Source organism: Heptranchias perlo, chromosome 2 (genome assembly GCF_035084215.1).
Source record: "Heptranchias perlo isolate sHepPer1 chromosome 2, sHepPer1.hap1, whole genome shotgun sequence".
In the NCBI taxonomy this organism is placed as follows: Eukaryota; Metazoa; Chordata; class Chondrichthyes; order Hexanchiformes; family Hexanchidae; genus Heptranchias; species Heptranchias perlo.
The window spans coordinates 96,250,228-96,276,364 of NC_090326.1; the positions used below are offsets into that span (position 1 = coordinate 96,250,228).

General features: G+C 41.1%; 1 protein-coding gene across 1 annotated transcript in view; it reads right to left on the bottom strand.

Moving 5' to 3' along the window:
* Positions 1 to 26,137, bottom strand: part of gabbr2 (gamma-aminobutyric acid (GABA) B receptor, 2) — a 971,826-nt gene that overhangs the window by 328,784 nt on the left and 616,905 nt on the right. Inside the window, 1 exon segment of the mRNA XM_068004534.1 lies at positions 14,775 to 14,840. Within this exon segment, the coding sequence (XP_067860635.1) occupies positions 14,775 to 14,840 (66 nt within the window).

Genomic DNA, 26,137 nt, shown 5'->3' on the forward strand with positions numbered 1-26,137 from the left:
TTGATAAGGTATGTTGGGAAAAGCTGTTTCCACTTATTCATGAGTCAATAACTATAGACGGCATAAATTTAAAATTTTCACCAAAAGAATTAGGAGAATTGTTTGTACATTAAGCGTTGTTAGGACATAAAATGCCCCATTACAAACAATAGTGGAAGCAGAAGCAGAATCCATAATAGTTTTTAAGAAAGAAGTGGGTAAATATTGAAAAATAAAAATGTAAAAGGGTACAGGGAAAGGACAGAGGGATGGAAGGAATGGATAGTTCTGTCAGAGAAGTGGCACAAGCACAATGGGCTGATTGGCCTCCTTCTATGATTCTATACAGAAATTTCACACTGGCAAATAAAGTTCCAATACTATGGGCCATCTTTTCCTCTTTTAAGAAAATTTGTTTTTTACATCCAAAATTTGGTTGCCGATAATGCCCAGTTATCTAGATATAGAAACATAGGAACATAGGAACAGGAGTAGGCCATTCAGCCCCTCGTGCCTGCTCCGCCATTTGATAAGATCATGGCTGATCTGTGATCTAACTCCATATACCCAACTTTGGCCCATATCCCTTAATATCTTTTTTACCTGTCAGGTTCATGGTTAGTGAATTCTTTCAGCAGAATGTGGCCAATCAGGGTGCAACTATAATTACATTGGTTACACATTTCTTCAGTAACTGAATGAGCTGCTTAACTAGTAGAGAACTGACAAACATTTATGAATTCACTAATGCAGTCAGCAAAATGGAAGGAAAATTCAATGCTAGTAAAAATATATACATTCTGGTTGACTGCCCGGGATGTGTGTTTTCTTCTTCATGTAAATATTTGCAGCCCTCATCCAATTCTCCGCAAATAGCCTGCAGTTCAATCCTGATACAATCCTAGAACTCAATACCACTAACAGCTTCCAGTCAACCACCCATAAAAGCCCTCAAGGGAACCCCCAATGAAGTCCTCAATGAAACCCCACACACTGAAATCAATAAAGTTACGGCTGACTTGTCAGCTGCTTATTTCCTCTGTGTGAATCATTCACTGATGCCTTTCATTAATATGTTCCTGAAACTAATACTTAGACGTAACTTCTTCTTCTCCATTTTAAGAAAGACTGATTCGTCCAATAACTTACAACTGAGAAGTTATTCATTCTTAAATGGAGAGAATAGCTATAAATAGAGAGAATAGCTATAAATGGTGGATAAGTTTTAGTTTCAGAAACATATGAATGAAAAACTCACAGACAGAAGTGAAATAAGACAGGTTATCCATACCTTCATTCATTCCAACATGTGGGTTGTCATCAGAAGTTGGGTGGTGGCAGTAATTGGGCTTCAGCTGACAGGCTGTTCTGCTGAGGACTGACACTAGGATTTTCATTGAGGGATGACAACAGCAGTTGTGTTGAAGTCTGTTATGCATGATCTAGCTTAAGGATGTTGCCAGGGCTGGAGAATTTTAGCTATGAGAAAAGATTGGATAGGCTGGGGTTTTCTTTGGAACAAAGGAGGGTGAGGGGAGATTTAGTTGAGGTAATTAAAATTATGATGGGACTAAATAGAGTGGATAGGGAGGACCTACTTCCCTTAGCAGAGGGGTCAGTGACTAGCATGTATAGATTTAAAGTAATTGGTAGAAGGATTAGGGGGGAGCTGAGGAGAATTTTTTTCACCCAGAGGATGGTGCGGGTGTCTGGAACTCACTGCCTGAAAGGGTGGTAGAGGCAGAAACCCTCAACTCATTTAAAAAATACTTGGATGTGCATTTGAAGTGTCGTAACCTACAGGGCTACGGACCAAGTGCTGGAAAGTGGGATTAAACTGGATAGCTCTTTGTCAGCTGACATGATGGGCCAAATGGCTTCCTTCTGTGCCATAACTTTCTATGATTCTAGGATAGTAGCGGTGTTGATTTCTGGGCTGTCAGAAAGGTTGTATTCAAGACTGCTGGAAGATGGTTGGCTGATGACTGTCACAACTCAACAGTGCAATGCTGAAACTGTACAAGTTGTGTATCCTTTCCCATTGTAATATCTGATCTCACCAGATGTTCTGAAAGGAACAACGGAATGTTGGCTTTTATTGCTAGGGGGATAGAATATAAAAACAGGGAGGTATTGCTGCAGTTATATAAGGTATTGGTGAGACCGCACCTGGAATACTGCATACATTTTTGGTCTCCATACTTAAGAAAAGACATACTTGCTCTCGAGGCAGTACAAAGAAGGTTCACTCAGTTAATCCCGGGGATGAGGGGGCGGACATATGAGGAGAGGTTGAGTAGATTGGGACTCTACTCATTGGAGTTCAGAAGAATCAGAGGCGATCTTATTGAAACATATAAGATTGTGAAGGGGCTTGATCGGGTGGATGCGGTAAGGATGTTCCCAAGGATGGGTGAAACTAGAACTAGGGGGCATAATCTTAGAATAAGGGGCTGCTCTTTCAAAACTGAGATGAGGAGAAACTTCTTCACTCAGAGGGTAGTAGGTCTGTGGAATTTGCTGCCCCAGGAAGCTGTGGAAGCTACATCATTAAATAAATTTAAAACAGAAATAGACAGTTTCCTAGAAGTAAAGGGAATTAGGGGTTACGGGGAGCGGGCAGGAAATTGGACATGAATTTAGATTTGAGGTTAGGATCAGATCAGCCATGATCTTATTGAATGGCGGAGCAGGCTCGAGGGGCCGATTGGCCTACTTCTGCTCCTATTTCTTATGTTCTTATGTTCTTATGAAAGTTTGTTCACATTGCACCCCGGGAAAAGCAGCACTACTTGCACAGAATTTACCTTCAACAAGCCCATTTGAACATAAGAACATAAGAAATAGGAGCAGGAGTAGGCCATCCGGCCTCTCGAGCCTGCTCCGTTATTCAACAAGATCATGGCTGATCTTCTACCTCAATGCCATTTTCCTGCCCTATCCCCAAATCCCTTGATGTCTTTAATATCTAGAAATCTATCGATCTCTGTTTTGAATGTACTCAACGACTGAGCCTCCACAGCCCTCTGGGGTAGAGAATTCCAAAGATTCACCACCCTCTGAGTGAAGATTTGAGGCATTAACAAACCCTTGAAGTTATTTTGTTTCTTTTTTGGTGTTTTCTATTATTTGCCTTTTAGCCTTCATACTTCAGAAGAAATGTTAACACCACATTTTTTCACTGACAATTTTTTCTCAGCTGTCAACACATAATAAACATTTTGCTGGTAGCTCCAAAGGTAGTGTTTGTGATGGGAGTGAAGAGGTGATGTTGGTAGGATAGTAATGTTGCTCTGGGATATTGAGAGCTTTCAGATATCCGCAGGTCTCATCATAATCAACGAATGCTATTCAATATCAAGGAGCCTTTTTAATGCTATAGATGTTGCTTTTAATTCTTGTATAAGCCAGCAAGAAGAAACCCTCAGCAGTGCATGGCAGTTACAGGTTTATTTTCCTCATGCCATTCAGATGGACAGTCTCCTTATGGTAGAGCAGGAAGAAGTAGAATTCTGCACTCTCATGAACCTTCCAGCAACTGCTTTGAGAGACATTACTGAAGTCCTGGTCAGCAGGTCAGCTGCCTGAATAAGTGCAGTTTGGGGAGAAAGTTAATTGACCTTTTATCAATTTTCCCCTAAATTTTATTTATTACTTTCTGCCCTTCTCTTTACATTTCCAAGCACAATTTTCATGCTTAGAAGGCGGGCTGACAAGCTGCTCTTAGGCCTTCCACGGGTCTGCATTTGAATTGGCTGCAAGTAGTTAGCATGATTTGGCTTTCAATCTTCCCCTCACTGTGGCGCGGCTCCTGCCTTCAACTGGATAATGTAATTGATGGCATAGTTGTGATTGTGAATGCACTGTGCAGAGAAAAGTCACAGCTGTCAACCTGCATTATATCATTCCATAGTAAAGGGTGTTGTAGACATGGAACACTGCATCGTTACCAGACATACACCATGTTTATTAATGATGTTACTTGAGTATATTATTGTGTTTAAACATCCTGAATTTTCTTCCAGCCACAGTGTTGTGACAATATTTAAAGACCAGAGCTCTGAAAATCCATATGGAGCACATCCCATAATTGCTGGGATGCAGCCACCTGTAGCCCTTGCTGCTGACCCCACCTAAGTTCATGGATCAAGGAGAGGGGCTGCGAGTAGAGCGTCTTTGGCAGTTTTGGGCATCTGGTGCTTCTTTACCTTGATAAGTACAAAACTAAATGACAGAAAAATTGAAAAATAAACAAAAAAAAATCAGTGTAAGCAGAACAGTCTGCTTGTATTTACCAGTTCACTCCTGCTCCATGCTCCACCAGAAATGATTCCTGAGCATGGGTAGAGCACAGCAGAAATATCTCTGCTCTTGTTATTTAGAGGATTAGAACTATCTGACATTGCTTCCCCCAGTGACTGTGCTCTCTAACTGTGGGCTCCCAATCCTAGTAATAACTGCATTTCTTTCCATATTATTTTTGTCTGCTTTATCATTCATTTCCTGGAGCGGCCACTTTTTGTTTTCTGCTCATCACCCACTCCATGCTACAATGTAAAGCGGTCAACATTGAGAGTCAGCGAAATGCCTTGTGGTCCAGAAGCTGTCAGGGTAGAGCAAGACATGACCTGAAAACATATAACGTTCTAGCTTGTGTGAAGTGGGAAAATGTTTCATTTTCTGGATGAGTGCACAGATGCACAAAAGAGAAAATCCCTTATTTGGTGTTATCAGAAATGTTTGTTTTCTCACATTGGCAAACCCCCAACCCTCCCTTCCCCATGTTGATCCTCAGACTAGCATTTCAGATAGACTGAGAGTGAAGGGCGTGAAATTTCAGATGAATATGTGAATGCTTCAGTGCACACTACGAGCTGTACTATTAATAAAGAAAGAACTTGAATTTATATAACGCCTTTCACAACTTCAGGATATCCCAAAGCGCTTTGAAACCAATGAAGCACTTTTGAAGTGTATTCACTGTTGTAATGTAGGAAACAATAGGTTTCATATTTTAAAAGCTGATTTCAAAGCCGATTTTTTTTGGTGATTTTGCTTTTTTGTGCTCATTAAAATGAGGGATGTTAGTGCTGGGGAATAGAACATTTTCCATTTCAGGTACCCAGTGTACAGTACAGTTGGAGAGTAAGTGTCCCTCGTCTCTGCTCCAAGAATGTTCCTCAACTACAGCCTCATCCTCTACTACACCATTGTAACGTGTAACATTTCCATTTCCCACAGCAGTTGCCCCTGTCATCCTTTTGAGTGGAACTGGTTAATTTATATCACTTTGTGCTGATTTATCACAATCACCAGGAGTTGTGCTAAATTTTCACAAATTCTTTTCACATTGGACACTTTCAGCTATCTGTCGCATTTCAGGATTCCTTCCTGATCTACATGGGAGGCATTCTTGATTTAAACTATGGTTTTGATCTGAAGTTGAATCCAAGATTTTAATGCACAAAGTACAGCATCTTTGTTTTAAGCAGAGGACAAGGCAATTGAACAGTGGGGGGGGGGAGGGGGGAAATCACATGTCTTATTGGGCGCTCTTGGAAAGAATGGTCCTGTCCAACTGTGTTTTCTTTATCAAATTGTGATAAATAGATAAGCTGTTAACAGATTGAGATGATTCCAGCATGCGTTCACACATGGTTTGTTAAAATCTCTGCTTTCCTTTAAAACTCAGATTGGGCTGCTTGGCAAAAGTCCACCCCTGGGAGGGGAGTGCCAGTTAAATTGATGCCCTAATGACCAATTCCTAGACATTGGGATGGGTCAGAAGACAAGCCCTTTGACTTCCTGTGAATACAGAAGGCAAAAGGAAAGGAACACAAGGGCTAAGTTAGGACAGTAGGTCTAGGGAAGGAAAGTTTCCTCATTTCAAACCCAGAGCTGGTACAACCAGAAGGCTGACCAGAAAAATGAAAGTCAAGTTAGCCTACGAATGTGGGGTAGTGTGGTGTAATTTATTGGGCTGGATTTTGATGTGAAAATGATGATGAGGCTAACAGCACTCAACATTATTTATGTGCAAATTGGACAGCAACTTCTGGCGAGTGCACATGCACAGTTAAACATGAAAATCCGGAAGTGGCTGTCCAAGATCCACTGTTCCTTGGTAAGCCGTATGAAAGCAACATTTCGCCGTCTGGCTCCCCATTCAAATGTTAGCAAGGAATGCTGAATAAGGGGTCAGTGGTCTCTCAGATAAAGAGGGTAGCCTATATCATAAACAAACAAGACAATGTTCAGTTAAGAAACTGAAAAACAACTCCTTTTAAGGGATGGTTGTGCGTGACTAGTGCCCTATAAAGATCTTAAGCTTTCCTTCATAATTCATAGAGAGAGAGACAAGAACGAAAGAATCAATGAAAGTTACATTCTCTATCCAGAGCGAAAATGGGTAATATTGTTTATTTTTCTGTATGACTATTGCTTAAGATATTGAATGTGTCAAGACTCGGTGGAACTCAATAAAGATTATTTGCAAACAAATTGGTGTCCCGTCCAAGAACCTTACAAGATTTTTTAAAAAAGTAAATACATTTTCTTCTTTACTTTTCCTTTCTATCTCTTTTATCTCTCTCTCTTAATCCGATCTTTCTTTCCCTCTCTTTATTTCACTTTCTGTAGCTGATTTGACATTGAATTCATTATTTTAACTTACACTTCCTGGTTCAGACTCTGTGCTGCTCATTAATGATTCTTCAATCTGATTGGTTAAGGAGATACACAGCTGCTTGCCCTGTTCACACAGGTCCCACATGCCCTGTAGAGGGTGCCATGCTATTTGGATGTCCCGTTGACAGTAACTTGCCATGCAATTCTCAACAACACTCAAGAAGCTCAACACCATCCAGGACAAAGCAGCCCGCTTCATTGGTACCCCATCCACCACCCTAAACATTCACTCCCTTCACCATCGGCAGACCGTGACTGCAGTGTGTACCATCCACAGGATGCACTGCAGCAACTCGCTAAGGCTTCTTCAACATCACCTCCCAAACTTGCGACCTCTACCACCTAGAAGGACAAGGGCAGCAGGCAAATGGGAACAACACCACCTGTACTTTCCCCTCGAAGTCAGACTCCATCCCGACTTGGAAATATATCGCCGTTCCTTCATCGTCGCTGGGTCAAAATCCTGGAACTCCCTTCCTAACAGCACTGTGGGAGAACCTTCACCACACGGACTGCAGCGGTTCAAGAAGGCGGCTCATCACCACCTTCTCAAGGGCAATTAGAGATGGGCAATAAATGCTGGCCTTGCTAGCGACGCCCACATCCCATGAACAAATGAAAAAAACCCATAGAAAGTCTATGGGCAAGTGCAAGTCTAACGAATCGTTGGCAATGTTTGTTCGCCGCTCACAGCAAAGTCTGACCCATTATATTTCTTATGGTGTGCAGAGAGCAGTGAAGTTAAATGAAGTGAAATTTGATTCAGTTGTTACTCTGTACATTCACTTGCAGTCTGTAAAATAAAGCAGCTTAACGATTCGTATTTAACCATGTCTCGTTAAAGTTTTATCAATCCACCTATTGAAAGATTGGAGAAGCACATATGAGCGCACACGTGAAAGACACATGTATCCAGTTCAGATTACAAGAGGATTCCGTTGTTACATCCTGGGGCCACACTATTTTATAATAAGATATTTGGCAGTACTGGTGCACTCTTAAACTCAAGATGAACAAGAACCACTTATAGGCTTTGATTACCAAGTTGCCCCCTGCACCCCCCCCCACCAAATTATATGCCATCCTGACTTGAACATACTTCATTGTTGCTAGGTAAAAATCGTCAAATTTCTTGCCAAACACCATCATGGGAGCACCATCATCACAAGGACTGCAATGACTCAAGGAGATGGCCCTACATTACTCAGGGCAACTAGGGATGGGCAATAAATGTGGCTTTGACAGCAGTGTCCACATCCTGTGAACAAATAAAAATATATATGATCCAATTTTACATTGTAGTCTTCATTTCCAATAATTCTTTATCAATACCAACAGGTACATTGTCTCTTGATCTTCTTGTGTTTTTTTTTAAATCTGAGGTACACAAATGTCTTCTGCTAAAGACCTAAGTTTTAGTGCATCTAAATACTTATAAAAGATTTGGCATATTTGCAATAATAGCTGTAAACACTGAGCCAAAATCTTCTACTTGCATATTTTCTACATAGAAACAGAAGTACCATGGAGTCTGCTCTCCCATTTTGTTTGCTATAGATGTTGTACCAGTGTGATCATAATTCCCTGCCTTTTCTTCATATCTCTTAATATCCTTGTTTCCAAAAGTAAGTATCTACTTGCTTTTTAAATACCTAAATTCCACATTCTCGCAACCCTTTCTCTGAAGATATTTTTTTCTGGATCCACAGTTAACTGGTTTAATACAAATGTTTAAGACTATTTCTCCATGTTCTAGATTCCTCAACTAACGGAAGCCACTCCTGTCAAATCCCTTCAATCAAATCACTGCTTAACCTCATAATGTTCATGAATATAATCTAAGTTTGCCCAGTCTGTCATCATAGCTCGGCAACTTAATTACAGGAATCATCCTGGTGAATTGTTGTTGGACTTTCTCCAAGGTCGGCATACTAATCATAACTAAACATAATATTCCAAATGAGATCTGAGCAGCACTCTACATAACTGCAATAGTACTTCTTTGCTTTTATATTCAATGCTTTTATTGTAAAGCCAGTGTCCCGTTTCCTTTTTTGATTGTTTATTGTACCTACTAGCTAGTTTTTAAATGATTTATGATCATTGAACTCTAAATCCCTTTGTTAATCTACCCCTCCAGAAAGAAAGAATTTACATTCATATAGTAAAGAAAGAACTTTAATTTATAAAGTGCCTTTCATATCCTCAGGACATCCCAAAGTACTTCGGAGCCAATTAATTTTTTTAAAGTATAGTCACTGTTTTGTAGGCAAATGCAATGTGCACATGGCAGGGTCCCACAAACAGCAGTGAGATAAATGACCAGTTAATCTGTTTTGATGTGTTGATCAATACAGATAAGTGTAAGGTGCTGCATTTTGGTAGGAAGAATAAGGAGGAGGCATACTGCTTGAATCTAAGAATCTAAATGGAATAGAAGAGTAAAGGGATCTAGAGGTACAGATACACAAATCATTAAAAGTAGTGATGCAGGTTAATAAGGTCATAAAAAAGGCAAATCAAGCACTGGGGTTCATTTCTAGTTGGATAGAATTGAAAAGCAAAGAAGTTATGTTAAACTTGTATAGAACCTTTGTTAGACCACACATGGAGTACTGTGCACAGTTCTGGTCTTCATACTATAGAAATGATATAGAGGCAATTGGAGAGGGTACAAAAAAGATTCACAAGAATTATACCAGAACTGAGAGGATATACTTACCAGGAAAGGCTGAGCAGGCTGGGGTTCTTTTCGTTAGAAAAGAGAAGGCTGAGGGGTGACCTGATTGAGGTCTTTAAGATAATGAAAGGGTTTGATAGGGTAGATGTAGAGAAAATGTTTCCATTTGTGGGAATCCCAAGCTAGAGGTCATAAATATAAAATAGTCACTTGTAAGCTCAATAGGGAATTCAGGAGAAACTTCTTTACCCAAAGAGTGGTAAGAATATGGAATGCACTACCACAAGTAGTAGTTGAGACAAATAGCATAGATACATTTAAGGGGATACTAGATCAGCAAAAGAGGGAGAAAGGAATAGAAGGGTATGCTACTATACTATAGTTTCAATTTAACTTCATGATTGAGGGGTTAATATTGGCCAGGAGATCTCCCTGCTCTTTTTTGAATAATGCCATGGGATCTTTTATGTCCACCTGAACAGGAAGACGGAACCTTGGTTAAACATCTTATCTGAAAGATGACCCTCTGATAATGCAGCACTCCCTCAGAACTACATTGAACTGCCAGCCTAGATTATGTATTTATGTCCCTGAAGTGAGGCCAGAACCTATGACTTTCAGACTCAGAAGCAAGAGTGCTACCACTGGGCTAAGCGGACACTCAACATACTCATCATGTCAATACTGTGGCTACAAGAGCAGGTCAGAGGCTGGGTATTCTGTGGCAAGTGACTCACCTCCTGACTCCCCAAAGCCTTTCCACCATCTACAAGGCACAAGTCAGGAGTGTGATGGAATACTCTCCACTTGCCTGGATGAGTGCAGCTCCAACAACACTCAAGAAGCTCGACACCATCCAGGACAAAGCAGCCCGTTTGACTGGCACCCCATCCACCACCCTAAACATTCACTCCCTTCACCACCGGCGCACTGTGGCTGCAGTGTGTACCATCCACAGGATGCACTGCAGCAACTTGCCAAGGCTTCTTCGACAGCACCTCCCAAACCTGCAACCTCTACTACCTAGAAGGACAAGGGCAGCAGGCACATGGGAATAACACTACCTGCATGTTCCCCTCCAAGTCACACATCATCCTGACTTGGAAATATATCGCCGTTCCTTCATCGTCGCTGGGTCAAAATCCTGGAACTCCCTTCCTTACAGTACTGTGGGAGAATCTTCACCACACGGACTGCAGTGGTTCAAGAAGGCGGCTCACCACCACCTTCTCAAGGGCAATTAGGGATGGGCAATAAATGCTGGCCTTGCCAGCGACGCCCACATCCCATGAATGAATTAAAAAAAAATTATCTATGTTCCTTTCTAACATGCCGTTCAGGAGCAAGACTAATGATGAATACACAAAGTGTGACTGAAATATTGAAACAGCTTTTTGATATATGGTGAACCCTGCTATCTTTTGTCACTTGTCTGTGGTACCACATTGGTACGGTCATGTTATCAGAATGCCAGTATTCAGTGTGCTCAAGACAGCAGCAGTACCACTGTTGAAATATGTAGCTGATCAAGTGGTGTAGAGTTAGTTATAGGGATAGATATGCAGTGAGATGATCAAGTGCTTCATCGAACATGATAGTTCCTGTGCTGCTGGCATGGGGTAGGGGAAGGTCTTGTCTTTGGAGGACAATATGCTGTTTTTGAATACTGCAGATGTAGCGCGGGATGAATATTTTGGAACACAGGAACAGGAGGAGGTCATTTCGGCACAGACACGATGGGCTGAATGGCCTCCTTCTGTGCCGTAAATTTCTATGATTCTATGATTCTATTTAGCCCCTCGAGCCTGTTCTGACATTCAATGAGATCATGGTTGATCTGAGACCTAACTCCATATACCCATCTTAGCCCCATATCCCTTAATGCCTTTGGTTAACAAGAATCTATTAATCTCAGATTAAAACTTAACAATTGAGCTAGCATCAACTGCCGTTTGCGGAAGAGAGTTCCAAACTTCTACCACCCTTTGCATGTACAAGCATTTCCTAACTTCACTCCTAAAAGTCCTGGCTCTAATTTTTAGGCTATGTCCCCTAGTCCTAGGCTCCCCGACCAGTGGAAATAGTTTCTCTCTATCTACCCTATCAGTTCCCCTTAATATATTGAAAAGTTTGACCAAATCGCCCCTTAATCTTCTAATTTCCAGGGAACACAACCCTAGCTTGTGTAATCTCTCCTCGTAATTTAACCTTTGGAATCCAGATATCATTCTAGTAAATCTACGCTGCATTCCCTCCAAGGCCAATATATCCTTCCTAAGGTGCGATGCCCAGAACTGAACACAGTACATCAGGTGTGGTCTAACCAGGGCATTGTATAGCTGTAGCATAACTTCTACCCCCTTGTATTCTAGTTCTCCAGCATTTCTTTTGCTTTTTTGATTATTTTCTGTACCTGTCCATGACAATTTAATGATCTATGTACGTGGACCCCTAAGTCTCTTTGGACCTCCATTGTTTCGAGCTTTTCACCATTTAGAAAATACTCTGGTCGATGATTTTCAGGTCCAAAGTGGATGATCTCACACTTGTCTACCCTGAATTCCATTTTCCACAGTTTTGCCCATTCATTTAATCTATTAATATCTCTGTCATTTTATGCTTCCATCGACACTGCTTACAATGCTGCCTATCTTTTTGTCGTCTGCAAACTTGGATATGTGGCTCTCTATGGAGTTTTGCTTGATTACTTTTGGGATGAAGGAATATTTGGGCAAAATTTTTCTTTTGGGAGATTGTACTGTTGTGGACTAGAAACAATGATAGAGTAAATTGCAGATGGTCTGTGTAGGGAGCACATTTGATGGCTGAACAGCCTTTTCTTTTCTCTTCCATGTTTTATGTTCATTTTAATGTGCTGGATATTGTTGGTCTGCATATCTGGAAAGCATATCTCTAGCTCTAAGTACGTAAAGTAAATAACCATTTCTAACCAGATAATACCTTCAGTAAGGTTGGACTGAAATATTATAAGGAAAGCACAAAATATGGAAAAGCACCAACTCATAGGTTCACTGCTCAGATGGCACCCCTTGTGTGACTGGTGTTAAATATTGACTTGGGTAAATGTGCTTTGCTGACACAATCTAAAACAGTGGCCCCAATATTTACAGAAGGAGGGGAGGTGGCGGGGGTGGGGGGCGAAGGAGAAAAAACCAGAAAGAACGGGGCTTGGTGAGGGGGTGGGGGGGGGAGTTGGAGGATGCCAATGGGGAGGGAGGGATGGAATGAAATGATCGGGGCTTGGTGGGCAGGGGGGTCAGCTGATCGCATTAGTGATCGGCAGAAGGTTTGCCTGAGGGGCCTGGGGGAGCGCTGCTGCTCCTCCTGGCTCACAAGCAGTGCTCGAAAAAGCACTTACCTGCTTGAGCCGGCAGCTCCCATCTCCATTTTGCTGCCGGGTTTCCCGAGCCCTGGGAAACACGGCTGGCAACCATTAAATTTAAATCAGGCTCCCAATTGTGCTGTGGGAGTTTGATTTAAATATTATAATGAAGTGTCCCACCTCTCTTTTCTTTGTATTGGTGTTTTTGGGATGTGATAATGACACACTGCTTAATCTTCATTCTCACCTCCAAGAATGTAATCGGAATACCTCAGGGTGAAATTTCCTCAGCTGATAAATGTAGCAAAAGAGTCAGCATAAGTACAAAATGGAATTTTTTGTTCTGTACTTAAGCCAACTTTTTCACTGAAATTGTTGGCAACAGGAATTTCGCCCTCTTTGTGCAGATTTTAGTCCCCAACAATCTGTATTATTCACTAATGGTGACTATACTTCAAAACAACAGTGACTGCACTTCAAAGTAATTCACAGGTTGTAAAGCACGTTGGGATGGCCTGAGGATATAAATGAAATTATATAGATGAAAGTTCTTTCTTCCTTGCTTAGGCCATTATTTTGGCCATAAGATGCTGTTTTCTTTACTGATAAAGATCTTTTCTATACGATCTCAGATGACTCTAGTTCTAAATATAAAGGGTAGAAATACCTGTGTTTGGTATTTTTAATGTATTCGGTTATGTGCTCATTGTAAAATTCCATTGCTTACTATTTTAACTGAGTCGTTAGCCCCCTTATTTTATATGGTTGACAAGTTGACAAATTACAGATCAGCAATTTCACCAAAATTAATAGGGGAATTTCTACTCCACAATGTTGGTCTCCCATTTCTGATAATATGGACTTGTCGTCACTCACTGGAGATGTCTGACTCAGCCAGTCTGGCGATGGAACCACTATGAAATTAGTGAATGAGTATCTGTAACTATTCAATCGTACCAGAACATTCCCCCCACAGTGCTTAACCTTAGCGGACAGGAATCTGACTGGACCAGCCCGACTCCACAAAGAATTCAATCTCAAGGAGAAAAAGTTTCATATTAGGCCAGTGTCTTCCTACGTAAGTGCATCTGTCTGACTAAGCCTTCCCATCTGTAAGAGGTAATAACAGAAAATCCAATAGGAAATGGAAAAAAATACAAAATTAAATCTGTCCAGACGGCCCCACATCATGGAAAAATAGAGATCAAGTCTTACACTGAATTATATGTTGTACAGTTTATAATTTTCAATATCAGCAGGCTGCCACTTGGTCTTAGGTTTGTGGCCTGGGATTGTCTGGCTTCCACATAGATCAATTTTTGTTAGTTCTCTAATCAAGAGTTCAAATACTGTGTTTAAATGTATATGGACACACCTCACCGAAATGCCGTAAACAGTTCATCAGCACTTGTAAAGACCATGCTGATTTAAGGTCAATAGCTCAGTACCAATTCTTTTACCTGTCAGGCTGCAATGTAGCTTTTATTGCAGCTTTAAATGTGACCCAGATAAGTTTACACATGAATGAGCCCCTTTCCCAAGCTCAGTACTTGCTTAAAAACTGTTAAATCTCAAACTTCTTCCAGGTCTGACGAAAGGTCACAACCTGAAACATTAATTCTGTTTCTCTCTCCACAAATGCTGCCTGACCTGCTAAGTATTTCCAGCATTTTATGATTTTATTGCGCATGATTACTGCTTCTTAAATAGATAAGGAATGCATTTATTATCACTCAAATCATACAGGTGCAAAAACAAAGATATTTTTGAACATCCTTGTGTGTGATTGTAAATAGCTCACCTTGTCTTTTCTGTTCTTAATTATTTATTGTTTAATTCTGTCAAGCAATTCTCATGTTTCCATTAGCCATTTTTTCTCATTGTTTTGAAAACAACTTAAAACAGCAACAATGCTGATTTAACATACTTGTATACCCTCTTTCTGCTTTATATACTAAGCAATTATCAACACAAGTACAATGTTTTGACCAGTCACTCATGATACAACTTTTCTTACAATACATGTGATTTGATGTATGGAACAATAAATTCTGATTAATGCTAATGTCAATGCTTCATACTTACACAGCAGAATACCTTCGCTGCCATGTTTTCATCAAACTGGCCAAGAATAATTCGGACATCATTATCCTGCAGTGAAAGAAAATACCATTATTTAGAAAGGAAGGTAGATATGACGTATAGTGTGTTTGATTAGAGAGTCTATTTAAGAGCAATGTGAGCACAATTGGCCGCAGAACCATAAAAACACACGGTTCAATATAACTGGCACTGTATCAGGATTTGAATGAATTTGCTTAGGATATTTTCACAAATTGCAACTGGTCATATATTTACCAATAGGCCCTGTTAATGGCAAACTAACAGAATGAGTTGTCACATATATATTCAAATTAAGCATGTCAATTAATAGTGTTCGGCTTACAAATACAAGTTCCAACAGGAAATTAAAGAAAAAAGATGCAGCAAAATCCAAATGGAGAGCTGATCACCACAAAACTGTTATCCACAAGATGTGTTACACATAGGATTGTTACCTCCTGTGAGCCTGACCAACAATAATGTCTTTGATCAACAGAAATAAAAGTAAATAACTTACGAAGACAGCTACAACACTACCGGATTGGACTGCCAATTGGAGGACACAATCATAGTTTAAATTGTCATGGTTTCATGCTCACTTGGACTATCTGTGGAGAGTAAACTTTGCCAACCTTCAACCAAATAATCTTCATGAGCAGCAGAAAATTGGCCAGTGCCTTTCACATATAACTAAAGTGTACCATCTGGTAGGTCAATGGAAGAGCAAAAGCAATTTCCACTCCTATAGCATTCCTCACATGCAGGAGAGACAGAGATCTACAATCACGGTTGTTATTTGTGACTTTGTCCAATGTGGTCTTAGTGCTGTGAGCATGCCAGAATGCAGTTTTGAGGGACTTGAACAAGGAATGGTGAGAAAACTGATAGCATCATTGCAAGGCAATGACAAGTTTCAGGACTTCGGAAAGAATGGGAAGATTGGAGATGGGCGATAGTTGTAGAGAATATAGATCTTAAGAGTGGGTCTCTTGAGGAAGGGTTAACAATGATCTAGAAGGAGATAGGGTCAGTGTTAGAGGAAAGAGACAGATTGACCATGTCAGCGAGCATGGAGGGCTAATACGATGAGGTTAGGAATAGGGACAGAAGGGAATCAAGGGAACAGGTGGCAGGCTTCATAGACAATATGTGGCACTGAAGGTTGAGAGGGAGATGAGGGAGAAACTGCAGAGAATGGGATGGATGAGAGGGAGAGGTTTGAGCTGAAGGGCAGAAATAGCAGCAGCAGCAGCTATGGAGATGGCCTCAACTTTGGACACAAAAAAAGTTCATGAATTCCTTACTTTATTGGTGTGAATAGCAAATATACAGTTTGATCAATCAAAAAATCCCTACATTAAAAAATAATTTGGATGGACAGGGCAGAGGGGAAAATACAGAAAAGTAAAATGTGGGAGGGAGGGGCAGTTCTTTTTCACTTGGCCTCGAGATGTGGGTGACACTGGCTGGGCTACATTTATTGCCCATCCTTAGTTGTCTTGAGAAAGTGATGGTGGGCTGCCTTCATCATCATGTTTTTTTTAACAACTGAATGGCTTGCCAGAGTCAACCGCGCAATGTGTAGGTCAGACTGGGCAGGGGTAGCAGATTCCTTTCCCTGAAGGACATTAATGTACCAATTGTGTTTTTACAATAACCTGGCAGCTTTTGTGGTCATTTTTTTCTGGTGTCAGTCCAAACATGATCAGATTTATGGAATTCAATTTCACAACTTGTCTTGGTGGGACTTGAACTCCCAAACTCTAAGCCATACCCACTACATAATGTTGCCCATCAGAAAGAATACATCATTTCAGTGTAATAAACAGAGGTATTTAGACAGTCAGTGGTGTTGGTCAGCAGCTCCATACGTTTCTTCAGTGATGTGAAATTGCTGCTTAGAGCCTGCCTGGGAAACAGACATTGGCCTGAATTTTCCACTTGGCAATTTCTCGAGTGGAAGAAGGAATTTGCACTCGGCCAATGTAAGTGAGCTGACGCAACTGTAGTATTTAGGGTCAGGTGAATTAAAGTAATTAGGGTGAGCTCCAAGCGTCAGGAATGCCACTGATGGGGAGCTCGTCTTTGGGAAGCACAAACTAGCACCCTGATGCAGGATTTAAAAACCCGTGGCAGCTTATTGGGCCAGGCATCCAGCAGAACAGATTTATAGTGGATCACAACAGTTTCTGATCAAAAAATCTGAGACCTATGGAAGTGCAGAAAACCCCTAGGTTCACCAATGCAGCTGGCAGAATGTTGCTGAATGAAGTCATGAAGAGGAAGGAGGCCTATTTGGAATAGAGCAGAGAGAGCTGGTCGTGTACAGTACAAAGAGGTGGCTAGGGCAGTGAATGCCAATCTCAACACCACACACAGGGCCATCCTGTGCCAGAAATAAAGTTTTATGATCTCATGAGGTCAGGTGATATAAATGGAGCAAGCCACACCTTCAGAATGCACTGTACCAAGCATGTCTGCCACTTACAATGGCATGCTTCACACTGTGTTTGAATTGTTTACCATCAATGCCCTTGTTGAGGTACAGATCAGCCATGATCTAATTGAATGGCAGAACAGGCTCAAGGGGCTGAATGGACTACCCCTGACCCAAAGTTCCTATGAAGCAGCACTGTGCCATCTACAACACCAGCCTTAGGAACAGGAATAGGCCCCTCGAACCTGTTCCATCAGTCACCTGGGAGTGTTCCTTCACTCACAGCCTATTACATTCACCTCACTTAAAACCACACAAATTGCAGGGTCAGGCTGCACATGCGGCAGCACAAGAGGTGCAGTCGGCAGCAGGACCCTCTCAGGAATCCTAATGGAACACAGCAGCCAGCGATCTCATGCACTCCTGTGAGTGATTCAGGAAGCAGGGGTATTACATTGCACAGCTTTACAGTAATCAAACTGATAAAGAATTAAAGTATTTAATAGCATGCCCGCTGAGCTCTCCAAAACGAAAGTAAGTTACAACAGTGCACCTTATTAAAAGAATGGAAAAATGATGCCAGGCATGCAATAGATAGCCAGCAATATCACAATGGGATTGTTTTTGTTCCCTAGTTTAATCCACAGGAATTCTTTCTTTCTTGCCTTACAGTTCTGAAAAACTTCTTCAAGTGTATAGAGCCAGAGGGTCACATATCACACTTACCAAGGTGTACATGAAACATACAATGACACAAATGTTGGCAAATTTGTACAGCTACAAACACTATCATTGTACATTATAAGTGAGAATGAAAACATAAATAGAAGCTGTTTTAATGTCTGAAAGAAAGAGATTCTACAATAAGGTTTTTTAAAAAGCTCTGCCTCTGCCAGCATATGGCTACTGAAAGTATTTAAAGTGAACGAGTCCTGCTTCTCAAACAGTGATGGCCCTAACCTAGATAAGAGCAAAATTCACTAAAAATAAATTAGATGAAAACTGCCATTGTCTCCATCGAGACATCAATCAGAGTTTCAGCTCCTGGAACAATTACACCTGCTGGATTATGAACCTTTCAGAATCAGTTTTAATTTTAATTTTTTAAACTTAGTTTGTAAGGAAATTAAAAGGATTACACCATACTTTAATTTTTATTGCTGTTTAGTTCTTGTTCAGCACATAGATAAAAGACAAGCATAGAAAGGTTTGTTATCATTTATTTAGATTTGGTTACATAGGTAAATAATAGCACATAGTAGAGAATAGCACATAGCCTGCAGTATAACACATCAAGAGATTGAGTTCAGGCAAATAAATGTCAAGCAATTTATTAATTGGGTTGAAATTGTTCGGACCGGTGAACCAACACTCCTCACCGCTCCATAGATTGATACTAACCCACAAACTTACTTTTCTTCAGGCATTTCCTCGACTAGGAAGCAGAGAAGAGCCCAGCGTCAGTTCAGGCGACGCTAGGACCCTGGGAGAAGCGATTGGATCAATCCCCCCCCACCCTCAACCAATCAGATCACAGCATTTTTGACACGCTGCATTCACTGTCTTCACAGGCTTGAATTGTTAAACCAGGAAGTGAAAGGTACAGCATTAAAATCAATGTAAAACAGTTATAGACAGCGAAAAAAGAGAGGATAAGAAATAATTGAATTAAATAAAAGAGACAGAAAGGAAAAGTTTTAATTTTAAAATTTAATTTTTTTTTTAAATGATCAAAAAGTATTAAAATAAGGTGTAATGAGACTCCACATTTTTAAAGTTAATTTTTAGTTGTTTGGCAGTTATGAAAACTTACCCCTCTGTTAAAACTTAATTTAGACCTATGTTTTTAAGAGTACCTGTTTTGTGGCGATATTAGTTACTTTCTAGCTGGGCCCATGAGCAAGTTGGTGCTTTTTCAACGATTTCTCTGATTGCAGCCGACGATATACCTTTAATTTGAAGCTGTCATATCGCGGGCGAACTAGTAGGAGCAAGTTCCGGATTTCCACGTTTCACTGAGCATGTGCGAATGCCGGAACTTGTTCCTTCATTTCACTAGTAATAATGGAGAGCGTTGTTGAGCTCTCCGTTCTTTTGTGAGCAATTTCTGCCCCAATGTTATTATGATAGAATCATAGAATGGTTACAGCACAGAAGGAGGCCATGTGGCCCGTCGAGCACGCGTCGGCTCTCTGCAAGGGCAATCCAGTTAGTCCCATTCCCCCGCCCTTTCCCCGTAGCCCTGCAGATTTTTTCCCTTCAAGTATTTATCCAATTCCTTCTTGAAAGCTATGATTGAATCTGCCTCCACCAACCTTTCAGGCAGTGCATTCCAGATCATAATTACACGCTGCGTAAAAAAGTTTTTCCTCATGTCGCCTTTGGTTCTTTTGCCAATCACCTTAAATCTATGTCCTCTGGTTCTTGACCCTTCTGCCAATGGGAAGAGTTTCTCTCTATCTACTCTGTCTAGACCCCTCATGATTTTGTACACCTCTATCAAATCTTCTCTCAACCTTCTCTGTTCTCAGGAGAACAACCCCAGTTTCTCCAGTCTATCCACATAACTGAAGTCTCTCATCCTGAAACCATACTAGTAAATATTTTCTGTACCCTCTCTAAGGCCTTCACATCCTTTCTAAAGTACGATGCCCAGGATTGGACACAATACTCCAACTGTGGCCGAACCAGTGTTTTATAAAGGTTTATCATTACCTCCTTGCCTCTATGCCTCTATTTATAAAGCCCAGGATCCCGTATGCTTTTTTTAACCGATTTCTCAACCTGCCCTGCCACCTTTAACGAGCTGTGCACATATCCCCCCAGGTCTCTCTGTTCCTGCACCCCCTTTAGAATTGTACCATTTAGTTTATATTGCCTCTCCTCATTCTTCCTGCCAAAATGTATCACTTCGCACTTCTCTGGGTTAAATTTCATCTGCCATGTGTCCGCCCATTTCACCAGCCTGTCTATGTCCGCTTGAAGTCTATCACTATCCTCCTCACTGTATTATGGCCACAATTTCCTGGAGACTACAGCATTGAGTGCATTTTACACTGTAAAAGTCCCAGGATATTAAAGCATTAAGTAAATTATACCATTATTTACGCCATGTCATAATTTCCTGGCACTATTGTGCGCTCTGCCAATACCTTTGCCAAAACCTTGCAAAATTGATTATAGCTCCGCCCTCCCATTTAAAACAATGGTGATTGCAAATTTTTTGGCATAGGTGAATGTATTTAAGTTCACGAATTCAAAATAATTGAGTAAAGTAAAATAAAATCTCAGCTCTTTTTGATATTTTAATTCTAAGTTAAAACCCACTAAAACCCCTTCACCATTCTATGTTCCATTTAGTGTATATTAGGAACATAGGAACATAGGACAGGGGTAGGCCATTCAGCCCCTCGTGCCTGCTCTGCCATTTGATAAGATCATGGCTGATCTGTGATCTAACTCCATATACCTGCCTTTGGCCCATATCCCTTAATACCTTTGGTTGCCAAAAAGTTATCTATCTCAGATTTAAATTTAGCAATTGAGCTAGTATCAATTGCCATTTGCAATTGATACTAGCTCAATTGTGTGTACAGTGTGGGCCACTGAAGTGCCTGCACAGGCCTTGATGAAAGTAGGAGTGGGGGAAAAATTCACTTCGGCTTACTTTGGGCCTGAAATGGTCGACGCACTCGCAGTGCGTACCAGAAGCCGGAGGCCTTAGGCCTAAGGCTCATTTAAAATTGGGCCTTGGGCCTCACCTGAATAAGTTTGGTAAGCTGCAGGCACCTGTCTGGTCTCCAGCTCATCGGTTTCCTCTGGACCAATTTGGGCTGGCTGAGATGCCGACTGTGGCCTTCAGGTAGGTTCTTGGAGGTGGGGGAGGAGAAGAAGAGGTGGGCGATCGAGGGCTGGCAGCAGCCTGCAGTAGTGCTGTGAAGCCAGAAGGAGCACTCCAAGAGCTCAGTGCATTACAATACAGAGAACAATTGTAAAGGGGGCACAAGTTGTGCACTGGGCTCCCAATTGTTATTGCCCCGCAATGCACCTGGAACAGGAGTGCAGTGCTGCAGCTACACCTTGCCCATATGGAACAGGTGCTGAAGAAGAAGAGGCCATGAAACATTGTAAGCAAAATTTTGATCACCTTTGTCCTTTGCATTCCTGGTACTCCTGTCCACTGGTATCAATTCCTCCCGTTTATCCGATCCTCCACTTCTTTCCCCGGTGCCTCTCTGACCATTTCCCCCATGGCTGGAGCCTTCCCCCCTCACTCCGCCTCCTGGCACAAGTATGGCAACTACTAGTCCTCGTTGTGGCTCTGGAGACACATCATGAGATGCACCCAGAGTGTCAGTAAATTATGCAAATTGACTGACCTTGCCTTAACTGTTAAGATAATCCATTTGACAACAGTGGAAAAGTACTCTTGGCTACATTTTCAGCCTCATGTAAACCTGCTTAGTGTGAAAGGATTACTTTGATCTGGGGTGTCAAAAGACAACTTGGGAGGAGCATGACTGCTTCTGGCTTTCTGTATTGTGTGGTTCCTGAGCTTCTACCACTTGTTTCCACATCGCAGCAGTAAGACAGGACTCCATAGACTGGAGGGAATCCACGTCATGTTTTTCAAAGGCTAAATTGAAATATTCTAAATGGGTTCTATTCTAAATAGTACTTTATTATGCTTGAGACCATTTAGGAACATGGAAACAGGAACAGGCCATTCAGCCCCTCGAGCCTATTCCGCCATTCAATTAGGTCATGGCTGATCTGTACCTCAACTCCATTTACCTGCCTTTGCTCCATATCCCTTACTATCCTTAACTAACAAAAATCTATCTATTCAAAGCATTAAGTCACGTATTGTATTGCTGATTGTCTGTTGCGTCCCTATTGCTTTTGTGACACTAAAGAATCTTGCAAAAATATTCAACTACTAACTTTAGCCACAGTCTGGCAGCATGGTGTTTTATGCCCTTGAGAGTAGACTGAAGAGCATCGTAGGTGGAACACATTGGGGGTGAAATTCAACTTTGGGGCGCATTGCCCGATTTTCCTTTCCATGGACTTCAATGCTGAAGTTGAATTTCACCCCTGTAATCTCCAGTGGATAATACTGTAGAAAAAGTTAATCATTAGTCCTGTAGCACACATTCATGTCACACATAAGTTTCATGTCATAGGAAATGTAAATCTGCTTAAAAAGCTGCCTGTTTGCAGTGGAAACAAAGTTAAAGTGTTTCAAAAAAGCCTGAATTGTATCAGTGGTAATAAGCCCATAAATAACCCAACCTGTAAATGCAAAATGTGTTCTCTATTGTAATTTGTGTTGATAAAACTCTACTAAATATGTTAAAATATTTGAAAAGCCAACTTATCTTTACCTACAAAATGAAAAAAATGTTTCAGGAGCGCATTTCCCCATCATATATTTTACTTTGTAATCTTCTCACGACACAGACAGTAGCCAAATGCTTTCCATCGCTGGTGTCCCATCTGAGTGGTAATGGGGGTAATTTTGACTTTGGACAATATCAGATCAGCCACACATTATACATCTCTCCCAATTTTCATTTCCATTGAAGTCAAAGACATTGGATCAAGTTGTAATGAAATAGGATTATAACCTACATACTATGACTGAGTCTAATGGGATCTCCAGCATAGTACTCATTACTAGTTGTTATTAAAGAATAGGATAAAAATTAAACCAAATCTCTAAAGATACTATATAGTTAAAGGATACTGTCTTTGTGAAAAGGTGTTTGGCACTTGTTTTTTTTTGTTTGGAGAGGCAGATGAACAGAAGATCAAACTAAACAGGGATGAAGAGGATCATTCATTCCATCTTAGCTCTACCTTCCAGAAAGACCTATCAGTCCCCCCTCCCCTCAATCATTTCCCCCTTCCCTCCCCATTTCGGCATCCAGTTGTTTCTTAAACGATTCCAGTGCTTTCACCTCCACTATTTGACCTGGAAGTCCATTCCATGTGTTGCTCACTTTTTGTATGAAGAACAACTTCCTGACACCAGATGTAAATTTGCATGTTAATGATTTGAACCTGCATCCCCTTGCCCCACTGTCACAGTTTAGTTTGAAGCATTGTTTTGAATTTACCTTTTCCGCACCATTTAATATCATCTATAAGGTCACCTCACAGTCAACTCCTTTCCTGAAAAGCCCAAGTTTCTCCAGTTTTTTCTCATAACTCAATCCTTTGATGCTAGGGGTGAGCCTCATGGTTCTATATTGAAATGCCTCCAGGGCCTGACAGTTTAATTTGTGTCTCAGTGACCAAAATCGGACATAGTACTCAAGGTGTGGTCTGACTTGAGCACGCTACACTTTGTCATCCATTTTGACATGATATTGTGTGTTTGTAGAAAATGAAAGATATTGGTTGAATGTTTTGCATGAAGTAAAAGTTTAAAAAGTTAAAAGTAAATAGAATTTACAAAAATATTTTGCTCATTATTTATTTATTTGTTTCTGCTCCATTTTATAATTGATTTTCCCCTGTTCTCTTAGGTCCTTTTCTCTCTGATGCAATACAACATTCCCCAGTGAGAGATTGTGCCAGACATGGGCGTAGGAAAGTACACAATGTTTCCAAACATGAGCACGGGGTGGTATACATGATGTTCCCAAGCATGGGTGTCAGAGGTTATATGGCCTCCTTCTGTGCTGTATGATTCAATGATTTTTTTTCTATATTCCCAGACATGAATATGAGGAAGATGTGTGAGATGTATCTAATTGTATACAAATTTATTTCAATATTTCACTGACTGTGATGAGCGATTCCGGACACTATTCCCTCATTGATATTTTGTTTATGCTGATCGAGAGGACAGGAAGTTTTAGGTACAATGACGTCTAGAAGACTGGTATTTACGTTTAAGCCCTGGGGATACAAGCCAAGAAAAATGGGCAACAAATCAGCTAATGCTTGTATAAACTTCAAATTGCCAGCTACACTCCTATTCTCAGGTCGCTGTTAACCCTGCTCGATGACCAGCTTTAAGGAGATATGTGAAAACAGTGTGGAACGACTAGCTTGCCCAGGTTGTCTGGCTGTGAATTCACCATGTAGAAAATCACTGGGGAGAATCGATGCTCTATAATTGTCATGCAGAGTGCATCAATGTATCAATGCTCATAATCCACAGCTTTTTTAACTTGTTCAGGAAATAAATATAAATGATAATGTTGTGGAAGTTGATATCCGTCCAATTAAATGGGATATTTCAAACTCTATCCAGCCGAGTGATGTGGCTGTAAACTGGGGGAATAGATTTGAGCAAAGTCTTAACTATATTCTTTACAAATGTATTTCAATTTCATTACGCCAGCTTCAAGGAGGTAATTAAAAAGGCTATTGGAATGTTGGGCTTTATCTCAAGAGGGATGGAATACAAAGGGGTGGAAGTTATGTTGCAGATGTACAGAGCTCTGGTTAGACCCCATCTGGAGTACTGCATTCAGTTCTGGGCACCATACCTCAGGAAGGATACTGGCCTTGGAGGGGGTGCAGCACAGATTTACCAGAATGATACCGGGACTAAAAGGGTTAAATTATGAGGACAAGTTGCATAGACTAGGCTTGTATTGCCTTGAGTATAGAAGATTAAAGGGTGATCTAATTGAAGTGTTTAACATGCTTAAAGGATTTGATAGGTTAGATAGAGAGAAACTATTTCCTCTGGTGGGAGAGACCAGAACAAGGGGGCATAACCTTAAAATTAGGCCATTCAGGGGTGATGTCAGAAAGCACTTCTTCACACAAAGAGTAGTGAAAATCTGGAACTCTTTCTCCCTCAAAAAAGCTGTTGAGACTAGGTCAATTGAAAATTTCAAAACTGAGATTGACAGATTTTTTATTAGGCAAGAGTATTAAGGGTTACGGAACCAAGGCGGGTAGATGGAGTTAAGATACGGATCTCATTGAATGGCGGAACAGGCTTGAGGGGCTGAATGGCCTGCTCCTGTTTTTATGTCCCTTCCTATGTGCCTAGCACACAGAGGAAATCTTTCCCCTAAATTAGGTAGTTTCCCTAAATTAAGAAATTACCCTGAAACTCGTGTCCTACATTGCAATTGGCAACGCCAATCTCAGTGCCTGGAAAGAGATATAAGGCAACCTTTCCAAGCTGAACAGCCAGAAAAGGAATTAGATCTGACAAAGAGCCATTATCATTGGCTTTATAGAGGTCAAGTCAATTACACTCAGGATTGTCATCCTTGATGGAAAAAGAACAGTTGATGTCATTCCACTAAGATAAAAGCAGCCTAAATTTACCAGCCTACATTATGGTTTCCCAGGTTGGGTAGCTCCATAGGATAACTTGAAATTGCAACCTCGTGGGTGAACAGCCAGAAGTCGTGGTCCATATAGGTACCAATGACATAGGTAGAAAGAAGGATGAAGTCCTGCAGGCAGATTTTAAGGAGCTAGGAAATAAATTAATAAGCAGGACCTCAAAGGTAGTAATCTCTGGATTATTCCCGGTGCCATGCACTAGTGAATTTAGAAAAAGGAGGATAGTGCAGATGAATGTGCGGCTGGAGAGATGGTGCAGGAGGGAGGGCTTTAGATTCCCGGGGCATTGGGACTGGTTCTGGGGGAGGTGGGACCTGTACAAGCCGGACGGGTTGCTCCTCAACAAGGCCGGGACCAATATCCTTGTGGGGAGGTTTGCTAGTGCTGTTGGGGAGGGTTTAAACTAATTTGGCAGTGGGATGGGAACCTGAGTGTAGATTCAGAAGGGAGAGAAGCAGAGCTGGAAATGGAAGGCAGAAAATTAGTAAGTGAGTTTGGAAGGCAGAGGGAACAAAGGTTAGAAACTAGACAACAAAGGAGTTTGGCAGTGCTTAACGGTATATACCTCAATGCAAGAAGTATA